Source organism: Musa acuminata, chromosome BXJ3-1, assembly GCF_036884655.1.
Source record: "Musa acuminata AAA Group cultivar baxijiao chromosome BXJ3-1, Cavendish_Baxijiao_AAA, whole genome shotgun sequence".
In the NCBI taxonomy this organism is placed as follows: Eukaryota; Viridiplantae; Streptophyta; class Magnoliopsida; order Zingiberales; family Musaceae; genus Musa; species Musa acuminata.
In genome coordinates, this window is record NC_088349.1 from 7,009,078 (window position 1) to 7,021,914 (window position 12,837).

Below are 12,837 nucleotides of genomic sequence, written 5' to 3' on the forward strand. Positions count from 1 at the left end.
ATGGGCATATTAAAGGCTTATTAGTTAAATCATTCTTATTTGGACCATGTTCCTTCTTTGTATTTAGACAGAAGGGTACTGCCCAGTGGCATTTTCGTGAATCATGGTCACCGACTCGCGCCGGTTCAGTCAACTCGTGCACCGCCCGAGTTCGTGATACTTTTCACGCTTAAGGGACACTCGAACGAAGGCCCACTCGTTCACCCATAAGGGTCGTCGCAGATGCAGTATCGTCCGTGTGGTTGCAGGTGTGAGGTGCAGAAACTTTACCACGTCGAATTCAGGTACGGTTACCAAATAAAAAAAAGCTTGCGACTTGTATGTACGTAATATTTGTAACATTTGGGCCTTTTCCCTTTAATCGCCCCTTTCCCCACATCGCCGGTTCCCCGCCCAAAGCTCACGTTTCCCGTTCAGTAGCGGTCATCGGAATGGGGAAGCGCCGGGTCGCGCAGGTCTCAGACGACGACGAGGAAGAGCCACGGCGCCGAGAAGATGCGGACCGGGACGGCGACCGGAAGAGCAAGAGGAAGAAGAAGCTCCGAGTGGACGAGGAAGACGAGGAGGAGGGCCAGAGCAGCAGCCAGTCAAAGAAGGGCGGCGTCGGCGGCCGTAGCAGCAGAGGGGGCAAAGGCCGCGTCGAAGAAAGGGAGGACGAGGAAGAGGAGGAGGAGGCGGCGGCGGTGGAGGTCCAGGAGGATGCGAAGCCGATTGGGGACGTGGTTAGGGTTTCCGGGAAGGGGCGTAGGAAGAAGACGCATTACTCCTCTTTTGAGTACGATGGCAACGTCTTCGAGCTCGTAAGCTTTTCGATTATTTCATCTATTTGCGAGGCCTCGGTTTTGTTGTTCCTAATTATAGATTGGGGTTCTTTGATACCGCATGCAGGAGGATCCTGTTTTGCTAACACCCGAAGATAACAAGACAAAGCCTTATGTCGCCATCATCAAGGTGATTTATACTTTTTTTGGTTTTGAAGCTGAATGAATCACTATGTGAAGTGAGATTATATGTGGAAACACAAATCCTAACACATGAGAAATTGAGAATTGAATCCAGGCATTCTCCTACTTGTAGGGCTACGATGAAAAGTCTCAGTGATTGCCGTTTGTTATTGCATTATTTGTAATTTTTGCCTGCAATGTTAAGATATTAAAATCGACTCTGGTGTAACTTACATATGGATCTTTTTAACCTCTTTCTACCAAGTGCTGTTATCTGGCACTTCTTTTTTCTTCTTGTTATCTGATATGCCACGGCCTCTTTTTTTTTTTTCTTGGACAAACTTGGAAATAGAATGGTTGAGCACCAAGTTTTATTTACTAAAATAGATAATTGTCTTACTGTAAATTTATTAGTATTCGATACAATAAAAGAAGATGGAAACAAAGGAGAGGAGAGGATTATTGTTGGAGATCATTTTGGAGTCTGAAGAGGAGCCAACCAACTTGTGCCGCTCAAGGCAAGGTGTGGTTAGCCCTTGGATGGACCATTCTTCTCTCTTGGTGACCGACCAAATCCCCTGGAATATTGGTCAAGGGCAGGGAAACAACCCTAGTAATTAGTTAATAGATATGATTGTAGTCTTGGTCCCTAATTGGATTCTTTTTAATCTAGCCATTTATAGATATGATGATTGCAACTCATTGGCTTATGTATTGATTGCTATTCAACAATACGCCTTTTGAAATTCTCTTTAATCTCTTCCTTTTTTCATCCCCTTACCCTTCTTCTTTATCCCTTGAAGTATATGTTCTTATGTTAAAGAAAAAAGACACTCGAGAAGAGATGGTAACCAAATCATTTGGGTAAAGTAATAAAATAGTACTTTTTACAAGCATGATTCCTGAATGTTGTGTAAATTGTCTTCATCAGTATGCCTTTTGTGTCTTCTATTTGCATCTCTTTGTGTCCTTTCTTTCAATATTTTATAAAGATGGAAGAAAATGTTAAATCTTGATTAAATGCTGACGCTAACCAGGGTTTCATAATATTAAAGTTCCTTTTTGGGATTATGTTGACACCCTTTTATTCTAAAAATAGAAAAAAAGGGCAACTCAAATGGTTGTTAAAAAAATGTAAAGAACCTTTTAGTTTGTCACAGAGGTTGAGTCTTGGCATCTTGTGAAGGCTGCTCTTTTTTCCACATGACTAGTGTTTGAGTCATAGTAATAATCTCTTTGCTTACAGAGGTAATAATGCATATATTGATTTTTCCTAGACTCCACATTAGTAGGATCCTTGTGCACTAGGTTCCAGTTTTCCTTTAATTTGCCAAATGTGATCTGCATTGTTTTTATTTTGGGAAAGCGCTGTGCTAGTTGTTAATTGTTATCGAGGCACTTACAATTCATTTTTGTCATCATGTTCTTGATTCTGGCTATGTTGTATCACTGGATTGTTTTTTGGGGTCATGTACACCTAATACACCTATAACTGCTAGGTCGGAGTGGTACTGTTGGTTTTCTGGATTTGACTCTTTTGTCGTGTATATGGCAGCACCATTTGATCACAACTCGGAGACACACACACAAGATGAAGTGTATTTTACTGTTATACACGAATCCTCTTTTTTTAATCGAAAAGCATCAGCCTGCATCTGTTATATTGTTGTCAGTTCTGCATTTTTTTTTTCCTTCTCAAGTTACCTGAGAATCTTTTGGTTGAGGTCATGGTAGTCAACTTTAATTTTCTTTTAACTGATAGTATTATGTAGCAGGACATTACACAAGATGTAGATGGTAATGTGTGGGTTACGGGGCAATGGTTTTACCGTCCTGAAGAAGCGGAGAAAAAGGGAGGTGGAAACTGGGAAGCACGGGATACCAGACAACTCTTTTACAGTTTCCACCTTGATGAAGTGCCGGCTGAATCAGTGATGCACAAGTGTGTTGTCCATTTTGTTCCCTTAAGCAAGAAGCTGCCACTTCGTCAACAGTTTCCAGGTTTTATTGTGCAAAATGTTTATGACACTGTTGAGAAAAAGCTTTGGAAGTTAACTGACAAAGATTACGAGGACACAAAACAACATGAGATAGATCTTCTTGTTCAGAAGACACGAGAACGTTTAGGAGAACTCCAAGATATTGAATCTGAAGAAGTGCCTCCTGATAATTCTGATCAGTCAGCAAATAGACGGTGTCTCAGAAGGAAGGGTGTGAACCCTATTGATGTCTCAAAATCTGATGATGCAACAAAAATTGAACATCAGATGAAAGCAGAGACACCAGGAAGTTGTACAAGTTATGATTCAGAGTACAAAACCATTTTAGCAAAATTCAAAGCATTGACCGGTGATTCATATCGTGATAGGTGGTTGGACAAACTTTTACAAGGAATCAAAGTAGCATGTGTCTCAAAAGATTCTGTGTCGTCTGATGATAAGAAAATGGAAGCTTCTGTTAATTTGGATAAAAACATGAATGGTAACAATGAAACAGGAACTTCTACAGAACCCAAAGAAAACATCCCTGATGTAAGTGTTCTTAGTTTCTGCTAATCCTAGTTCTTTTGATAAGCATAACTCGCATTTTTGATATATGGTTGATCATCATGTATAGATTTTGTGGAAGGTTCCATTAGTAATATTATATATTTAGTTAAGTTTGAGATTTTTTTTACAATTATGACATTATGTTAAAGTTATCATAATCAACAGTTAGATTAATTTTTGAGATTTATGATAAACAGTTGAACTGTTACTGTAGTATAGAACTCCAATATATGAATATATTGTAGTCATGTATCCTTTGCTGTTGGTCGTAAAGGTTGTACATAGGAATGGTACCTTTTCTGTCAAATACATAACATGACATTTCGATTTATCACATATTTCACAAATATTGTAATCTCCTATTTTTGTCATTATGCTGTTTTGTGCAATGCTGGCAAACGATGCATTTAGCCAACCCAAAATAATTGAAACATTATGGCTTGTTGATGTTATTGCTGTTGTTCTTTTTTTCTGGATTTTTGAGTTATTTCCATTTTTTTTCTGAAACTAGAGTCATGCATAACACTATATTGTCGAGGTTTTCTAATAAAAAGTTTCTAATTCAGTTTTCCTCTTATCTAATTATTGTTTTGTAGGCTGGTGAAAGCATTTGTTGGCCAGATGCAGCTGTCCAGGCTATAACTGCTCTTGAGAGAGCTACGCACGAGACCCTTGGTTCTGATTTCCAGAAATATAATCAGAAAATGAGACAGTTAGATTTCAATCTGAAGGTATAGAAAGTCTCATCTTATTTTGCTGTTGCTTTTACTATTGTCCTGATGTTACAAAAGTATTGAAGATATGCTGCATAGCTGATATGCTATGGCATAATAGCATAACAAATAATGTGTTTTTGTTGCTTTGGGTCCATTTAGTTTGTAGAAGTGGTTTTAATTTGTCAAATAAGTTTTTGTGTAATGGTACCTTGTTTATGTTGCTTTTCTTGGAGCTATTCAATTGTTAAGATTTAGAAGTTTGGGGTTGAGATTAATTGGACCGGGCAATCAGAAGTGAGGTTTCAGTTGCAAATGAGATGGAAAAGAATAAATAATTAGAAAAATGCGTAACAATATCTTGAGCTTGAAAACAGATCATGTCCCCGCAGTATTGTAGGGGACCTAGGGCACCTATGGCTAGTTTCATTTTGGACTAGCTGATTTCTAGAACCTTCTATGTTATACTGTACTAAACAGTAGTATGCTATGTAGTTTGGAAATTATTACACATTTACATATTGTATTTGAGCAATTGCTGTTCTGTCACAGTTGTCATTTAATTACATTTTTTGTTACATCCTTTTATAGCTAGCTGATATGAAAAGAGGTGAACTTGATCTTATAAAAAAAGCTAGATGTGATACAACATTTGATTTTCTTCGTGTAAAAAAGGTCGAATACAATGCATGACGCTCTCGTAAATGCAAGATTTTGGGTGAGAATCAATGAACACATTCTTTCTCTTACAAATCAAGATATTGCTTTTGTGTGTCATACCCTAGTCATCCAAGCTTTAAAGGAGAAACCTTAGTGTTGTATTAAAGGCACACCCTCATTTGATTTCCTTTTTAACTCTTGCATAACCATTTTTTTAGTTTTAGTATTAAAAATCAAGGAAGAGCCTGAATCAGGCAACATGACATGGGAATTGGTAATATGAGAAAACATTAGACATTCCTCTTATATAACTTGCTTCCAATTTAATTTTCTTTTTTTCATAATATAACATTCTAGAACTACAAAATTTAGACTTACCTCTTTCATCTTGAAATATCATTCATATTCATCAAAGAAGCAGGTTCAAGTATGTTCCTGCAGCTGCCTTCAATTTTCTTTTTTTCTTTAAAGCTTACAGAAGCGAGTCATTGAGTTACATTAGAATGATATTGATGGTCTTGTGACTCTTGTCAACCTGGACAAATGTTTATGATATTTTTAGCGTTGAATGCTTACATTATAATAGGAGGTTTTAGACACATATAATGAGTTTATGTCAGACCATATATTTACCAGTTCATGTAGTCATTTAAAGCTTCAAAGTGCTTTGAAAAATTTTAGAAGACCTAGGACTCCTGGCTACAGTAAAAGATGAAGGCATATCATTTGAATTAGAAGAGAGAGAAGATAGGAGTTTCATATTTCTGCCTGCCTTTCTATTCTTTTGGTGTCACATTGAAGTATTCTGTGCCTGTTTATCCAAGACTTAATTTTGCTTGATCTGTAATTGCTTAGAATAATTTAAGGAGAGACCAATTGTGAAGAGCTAAAGCTATTAGACATTTCAATCTTTCTTCTATTTCATTACTTTTCTTCTCTCTGTCACTTTTTTCTTTCTGCTTTTATCCTTTTTCTATATCCCCCATCTTCCTATTTTGTCACTTATTTTCTTTACAATTATAATTGGACCTTTAATTTTTGTATGCACCGAACATCAATTTACCTGCGAGTTTGAAGAAAGAATTACCCTGCTATTGAATTAACCAGAAGGGAGTACAATTTAGAGGTGGTCATAGTTTTTGGTCTTGTTTGAAGTGAAGTTGCCAAACATTTCATCAGAATTGGTGTTTGCTAGTACCAAACTGAAATTTGATGTATTTAAAGCAACTTCTCATAATTTCAGATGGTTTCAGGTTGATTTGCAGAAGTCAACCCATTCTTGGTGGACTTTATATTAAGATGTCATGATCCAAGCTTGGTGCATGTTACTGAAGTATAACAATATTCAGACTCTTGAATTGATGAAAATTGTTAAGAAGGCACTTGACCTGATTACACATACTTTACATCACTCGTCAGGAGTATTATTTAGTTAATTTTGTATCATTATCTTTTTTTTTTTCTCTATGTGTGTATTTTTTTTTTCTTGCTTATGATGTATAATGTTGGATTTTTTTCTGCTATTTAATTTTAAATTCTATTTTTTCTATGATTTTGTGCAATGTGAATTCTGATAGGTTGTTGTAATCTTTGGTTTGAGAAATAGGTTTATACATCCTAATCTGATTGTGCAGAATGGTGCTGTATTAGCTAGACGTTTGCTGAATAAAGAGTTGGACCCTGTGACGGTTTTATCCATGTCTCCCAATGAGCTAAAGGTCTGTCTCCTATTCCAGACAGTTGTTTTAGATTTCTTTGGTAGTTGATATTCTTCTGCCTATGCAATATTCCTATTTCTAAGTATCACTTGTGCCTTTTAGGCCGATGAAGGCTTAGATTGAGTATGTATACATTTTTCATGTGAAGTTTGCATGTTTGAACATTTATATATATGGCAACCAATTATTAATTTTGTCGAGGCAAAATCGTTAGTGATTTTTCTTAACAAAGAATGATGAAATTGTTCCATTAGATCAACATGATGCATCTGTAAAGCATGGAGTGGAATTTAATGTCCATTAGTGAAATTGAAGAATTTATATCTATTAAATATTTGCTGGTCAATTGTCTTGCTTTTTCCACCAGCCGTTGGTCTTGTTATTGTGGTCCATGTATGTGAAGTTCGTTAACCGACTGATTCTTGAGCATTTCAGGATGGTTTGACTGCACAAGAAAAAGCACCAAAAGAACCTGAAGAGTCAAAACAGCTGCAGGTAAAACTTTATTCTCTCTCTTTCTATCTCTTTGGCATGCAAAGTGATCAGTGATGATGCTGATACAAAATTGATCTATATCAGAAGAGATATGTATATAGCATAATAAAAGATTTCCGATTCAAGTTAATGTGAGGTTATGGGCTATTATTAACAGTTGAGGTACCACAAGTAGCCCTTGGGCCATGAGTTGGTAAAAGAACCATTCCTTCTATTTGTTCAATATGTGCTTACTTCATTTGCCCCACCAGATGACTGATGCACGATGTTCAAGATGCACTGAGAAGAAAGTAGGTGTTGCAGACATTATTCAAGCTGGTGGTCACGGGGATCGATATCAGGTCGGTGAGCATATATTGTATCTGTTTTTACTTGGGTTGTTCTTTCTGCTTTTGACTTGTACTCGAAGTAAACTAGGCGAACCAGCAATCATTTTGATCCAAAAATAAAATTTAGGCTGCTGAATAATTTGCTTATATAGGTTGATAGCCAGCATGAAATATTTTGGTTGATCTTTGTTTCTTTAGAGTTAAGAATGATAAGAATATGTCATTTGATGAGTCTACAATATACTTGATGCTGATGTTTAAGGGATGGAATATCTAAGTTTGTTATGATAGTAAACTCCGTGGTAAAGTAATTGATGCGAAACTGTTTGCGGTAGTTAGACACTGTGAAAGCAAATCCTGAAGAAGTGTTTTGAGTAGTAAGACACAGAAAAACACCTTAAAACCGCATGTCTAGTTTGTTATATAACTACTGAAATGTCACTGAGGGAAGTGTCAGAAATTGTTCACCCAGCAGACTTTTGAGTTAAGAGGATTTTAGTTCATGGTAATAAGCTATAAGCTTCACCTCTGTTGTGGTTTGGGTGCCAAAGGTTTACCGAGTTCACTGACACCGTCATACTAAGCATAAGTCATGTTCCTGAACTCTTGTTTTATATGCATATTCTAGTTGTGAAATGTGGTGTTCTAATCTCTTATGCTAAAATGAACCAGCTGGAGTGTATTGCCTGTGGGTATACGTGGTATGCATCTCGAGATGCCATCTCATCACTCACCATTGATGCTCCAAGTGTAGCTGGAAATGTGGGTGCTGCCCCTTGGGCCACTGCCAAATTTGATGCTGTCGAGAAGTCATTGGTGAGCCCCCGGGAATCTGAAAAGCCGGCCACCGATCTATTTCAGAAGTCTACTGCAGCTTATATGCCTGTGCTCGAAACCCAGAGATCATTCAACAGATCAAAGACTGAAGATGCTTCTGCCCCTGCAGGTCACCGTGAGTAGACTATAGGAGGAACTCTAGTGCTAAGTTACGTTTTCGTTTTTTGTTCAAAGGTCAAAGTTTCATCGATGGTTGGTAGGATTTTTTGTAAAGTTTTCTGTTAATTAAATTAATAGGATTTATTGTTATCTTGTTCGGCTATCTTTGTTTTCACTAATATATCAAATGATCAACGCCGTCAATTTCGCTGGTTGTTTCATTATAGGCAGTCCTCAGATGGAGAGCCCTTTTTTTATTTATTTTTGGATCTGACAAAAGTTGCAAGAAAATCATTAAAGCTATCACTTTTATCTATTTGTCAAAAGTACCATCAAGATCTATGAATAAAAAATATATAAATGAAGGAAATAAGCCAAAATATTTCATATTAAAAGTACAATTATAACAACAAATGAAGAAAATATTGTAATTGAAAGATAAATATGCTTGTTGGCTTAAATATTTCATATTAAAGGGACAATTATAATCTCTGTTATTGTTGGCTTAAATATGCTTCTGACATGATGAATTTTAATGCTGCGCATGCAAAACTTAGTTATTTGGTCAAAAGATAAATCATTCAGCTAAATTTAGTTACAAGGCCAAATCCAAATGAAACCTGACCCCATCATATTCTCTTCTCAAGTGGCTGTCACCACTCAGAAGAGAAATGGCATGCTTTAATTTGTTTTCCTGATTCACGTAGACGATTGATAGATGTTACTAAAGAGGGTTTTAAGAATAGTTCAAGACAAGTAAAGCAATGTTTTGATCGAGTTCCAGCGCCAACCATCCAAGTTCACCCTTAACACTTAATTCTCAGTTGTGTTTGTCATGCGTCTCCATTTACAGGCTTCGCAAAGCACAACGTAAGTGCAAGCACTCACTCCCTAATTCTGTCATTAATTGGTTCTAATAGCGAGCCTTATTAGCTGTCACGTCAACGTAATGGATCGAGCCCACTCCATTACCATCGCAACATCACTACCCGTCGCCTCCTCCGCGAGCAACAGAGTACTTCCACGGATGATATGGTAGAGATTCCCTTCAAGTAGGAGGAGGCAGGCCGGAGAAATCCCTTCCTTCGCCACCGATCGGGACCGTCGAGATCGCCAGGAGGTCCATCAGCGCCACCAGCAGAATCAGGAAACCAAGGATCCCGATCCGTACCTTTGCCCAGAATGCCGAATCCCAACGTCCATTTTCCTCACGCGGATCACCGCCCGTGTCTCCCATCGCCACCTCCACCAGAGCAGCCAGAAGCTTCTTGGATCCAGCGCTCACGTCCGTCGACTTCCTCACCTCGAGCATTGCCTCTCGTAGCCGATCCACCATAGCTACCTTCTCCTCCTCCGTTGCCTTCTTCACGTCGATCTCGATGGATTCTTGTAATCCGTGCTCCAGTGCTACAGGTAATGGAGATGGCGGGACCGGAGTCCTCTGCGTACGGGAAGCAGAGAGATCGGCGCGCATGAAATCTTCGAAAGCAACTAGGGTTTCGAACTCACCTCCGCTGGATCTTCGACGGTGCTACTCGCCTCTGGCGACGACTCGATCAGATCGTGGGATTCGAGAGGGACATCCTCCAGAACGGCGGAGAAGTCGGAGCTCGGGCATAGGAGATCGGGGAGCAAGGAAGGGATTAAGGCTCTCGGGAGAACCTTCGGGTTGTGCTTCGAAGGAGGAGGGATTTCCTTGGGTCGCCCCCCATGGCTCGCCGGGCTCGGAGTTCGTCTCGGGGTTTGAAGAAGGCCGGGTTTCATCGCTGCCGGCTTGGCGAGCGGGAACAGAGAAAGGAGAGTGTCCAAACTCTGTAGGAAAGTTATTTATAGCTGTCGCGAGACCACACAGCAAAGGACTCCAATGACCTTTACACTTGAATATTAATCCGTATCAGATCCATCCAAATATAAAAGTGATATTCCTCATAATTATTTTTATTTGGATGTTTTTATTTATCGATTAGGATAAAAAAAATTTATATTAGAAAAAAATATTATTGACATCAGTATGAAAACGGTATGATCTGATCCGTATGCAAAGAGCCATATAAGATAGAGGAGTCTCTTCCTGTCTTGTTCTTGCACAAAGACCAAAATTAAGGAAGATTTTTCAAATCAATCCTTTATAAATATTCTAGAGGGGAGTCCATTTGTAATTGACTCGAAGTAACTTTTGATCTATTATAAATATTCCTACGAATATTCGATAAGCAGTCAATTCATAATCGATCCGATTTTCTGAAAATATTCTTACAAATATTTTTCCGAGAGATAGCTCGACAACTCGATAATTGACTCGAGCTATCTTCGTAGATATAAAGCTATTGGCGTGTTATGACATTGGCGTGTCGAATGATGACTAACTAATTTTATATTCCTTATCACTTTCACTTTTAGGTTCAATGATATAAAAATCATGATAAAATTATTTTCTGTTAAATCCATATGGTATGATTAAATAGAACCATACATTATTATCCCTTACACTCTGCCAAAAAAAATTAGCCAGACTTTTGGTATGTGGACAATACATTGCATCAGTATGTGACAAAATGAACAACAGGGACTGCACAAGAACAAATTGGAATTATTGCAGATGTTACACAAACCATAGTATTCCTCCCACCTCCCAACCCTAACTAAAACTCCCTGTCACAGAAGTCCATTCCATCATAGACCAAGCCAGTGAATAAGATATCAAAGAATCCATTTTCTTGATTCTGGAGCAAAGCTTCGGGTTGTGCTTGCATCTCCCCATTCATGCAAGCACCAGCATATCCATTTGTGGTGCCATCAGTAGCTTGCCCAGACGCCTCTCCATGTGGATTGGTGTTGTGCCATGGGTTGGTCGTCACCTCCCCCCGGTCATGCAAGCTATCACCACCATTAGCCTGGAGACAACCTCCAAACAGAACCCTAGGCAAGCCATTTAAAGCAGTCAACTTTGGAGAGAAACCTCCAATGTCCACATGCGTTGCAGGTGAAATCATCTGGCTGTTTGGTTCTTCTTCATGTTTGACCGGACCTTGGTTGGTGCAGTCCGAGGAGGAGGTTGCAGAGGCATGAGGATCTGAATTCTGAGCCTTGGTAACTCTCTTTTTGAGATATGAATTCCAGTAGTTCTTGACTTCATTATCAGTTCTTCCAGGGAGATGCATTGCTATTTGTGACCACCTGAAAGATCAAACTCATGAGCACTTCATTTGGGTCTCCTGCAGGAACTACAGAAACAAGTCCAAGAAAAGAAGGACTCGTTTCAGAACTAATCAAACAGTTCTGGAAGAGTTAAAGCATCATAAGGTTCGGTCTGAGGAATTCTTTGTTAGCAACATACTGTTCTTTTCTTTTTTTTTGCTTCCTTTGGTAACTCACTGCCTTTCTTCATCAGATAATCTCCTACTTAATCTAAACAGATTCACATCGGCAGAAGCATATGTCACTGACAAAATGCATCGAACACTCACCTGTTCCCCAACTTGGCTTGAAGGTTGATGACTGTTTCCTCCTCTTCTGGAGAAAAGTTCCCACGCTTCAAGCCTGGCCGCAGGTAATTGATCCACCTCAGTCTGCAGCTCTTCCCATTTCGTTGCAGGCCTATGGATCAAGCAAGTTGTCATATGCAAGCAGGGAAAAGGTTGCAGCAGTTGACACGGCTGCTAGGGGTTTACCGGCGCTGCCAGGAACTGCACTCCAGCAGCTGAGACCATGCTTGAGGATGTAGTCTCTCAGTCTTCGATCCTCGTCAGGCGACCACAGGCCTTTCTTATAGTTCATCTTTGGCTTCTCGCAGGTCCTACACCCCGTGCCTTTGCCTCGCCTCGCAAAGCCTGCAGCCCTTACGCGGTGCTTCAAAAACTCTCTGACCTGGTGAGATGATGGACAAGAACATGTACTGATACTTAAAGGGACTTCTGACGCGTACCTCGATTTGTTTATGGTTTGTGCATACAATAAAAGGATGTGGCAGCACATGCGATTAAACTACGAGAGAACCTTTTGATGCACCCACTGTTTCTTTCTCTGTCTCTCTCTCTCTCTCTCTCTCTCTTCCAGGTTGGTTTGCTGCATGTTTCTTCTTCATGAAAGAAACTATCATTAATGCATCATAAAAATGCAGTGCCTGAGCTGCAGTTATCCTCTAATTATAATTTGCTGGCACTGGGATGCTTGTTCCAATCACGGTCGGCCTGCTTTCTCCGACACAAAGAATGAGCTGTTTGGTCTCTCAAAACCAATGATGAGGATAGTAGGAGAGTTGTTCTTTCTTTATCTCTCTCTCTCTTTGGAATTCTTCTTCAATTATTGTGGAAGTACATGGATAGTTTGGTAACCACGTTAAACAAAAAAGAGTTGAAGGCTTTGGAATAATGTTTTTTACAAGGTTTTGTCTCTTTCTCTCTTTGTCAAAGGAGTGGTAAGAATGGCATTGGAGAGACACAAGCTGTGGTAAATTGTATGATTGTGTAAAGAAAAGGACCAACATGCACCAT

The 12,837-nt window shown here is 39.1% G+C and overlaps 3 protein-coding genes across 3 annotated transcripts; 1 reads left to right on the plus strand and 2 right to left on the minus strand.

The window, feature by feature from the left end:
- The first annotated feature begins 328 nt into the window (after positions 1-328).
- LOC135628332 (protein REPRESSOR OF VERNALIZATION 1-like) lies at positions 329-8,565 on the plus strand. The gene is made up of 8 exons (XM_065134942.1): positions 329-800; positions 889-951; positions 2,720-3,475; positions 4,090-4,224; positions 6,501-6,584; positions 7,020-7,079; positions 7,331-7,420; positions 8,081-8,565. The coding sequence occupies exons 1-8, from the start codon at positions 432-434 to the stop codon at positions 8,366-8,368; spliced, it is 1,845 nt and encodes a 614-aa protein (XP_064991014.1). The 5' UTR covers positions 329-431; the 3' UTR covers positions 8,369-8,565.
- A 568-nt stretch (positions 8,566-9,133) lies between these two features.
- LOC108953017 (uncharacterized) lies at positions 9,134-10,122 on the minus strand. The gene is made up of 2 exons (XM_018826862.2): positions 9,854-10,122; positions 9,134-9,785 (listed from the first exon to the last, which is right to left on the minus strand). The coding sequence occupies exons 1-2, from the start codon at positions 10,106-10,108 to the stop codon at positions 9,393-9,395; spliced, it is 648 nt and encodes a 215-aa protein (XP_018682407.2). The 5' UTR covers positions 10,109-10,122; the 3' UTR covers positions 9,134-9,392.
- A 698-nt stretch (positions 10,123-10,820) lies between these two features.
- On the minus strand, positions 10,821-12,837 carry LOC135628372 (MYB-like transcription factor EOBII). The gene is made up of 4 exons (XM_065134996.1): positions 12,829-12,837; positions 12,016-12,211; positions 11,812-11,941; positions 10,821-11,521 (listed from the first exon to the last, which is right to left on the minus strand). Exons 1-4 carry the CDS (start codon positions 12,835-12,837, stop codon positions 10,987-10,989), a joined length of 870 nt encoding a protein of 289 aa, XP_064991068.1. The 3' UTR covers positions 10,821-10,986.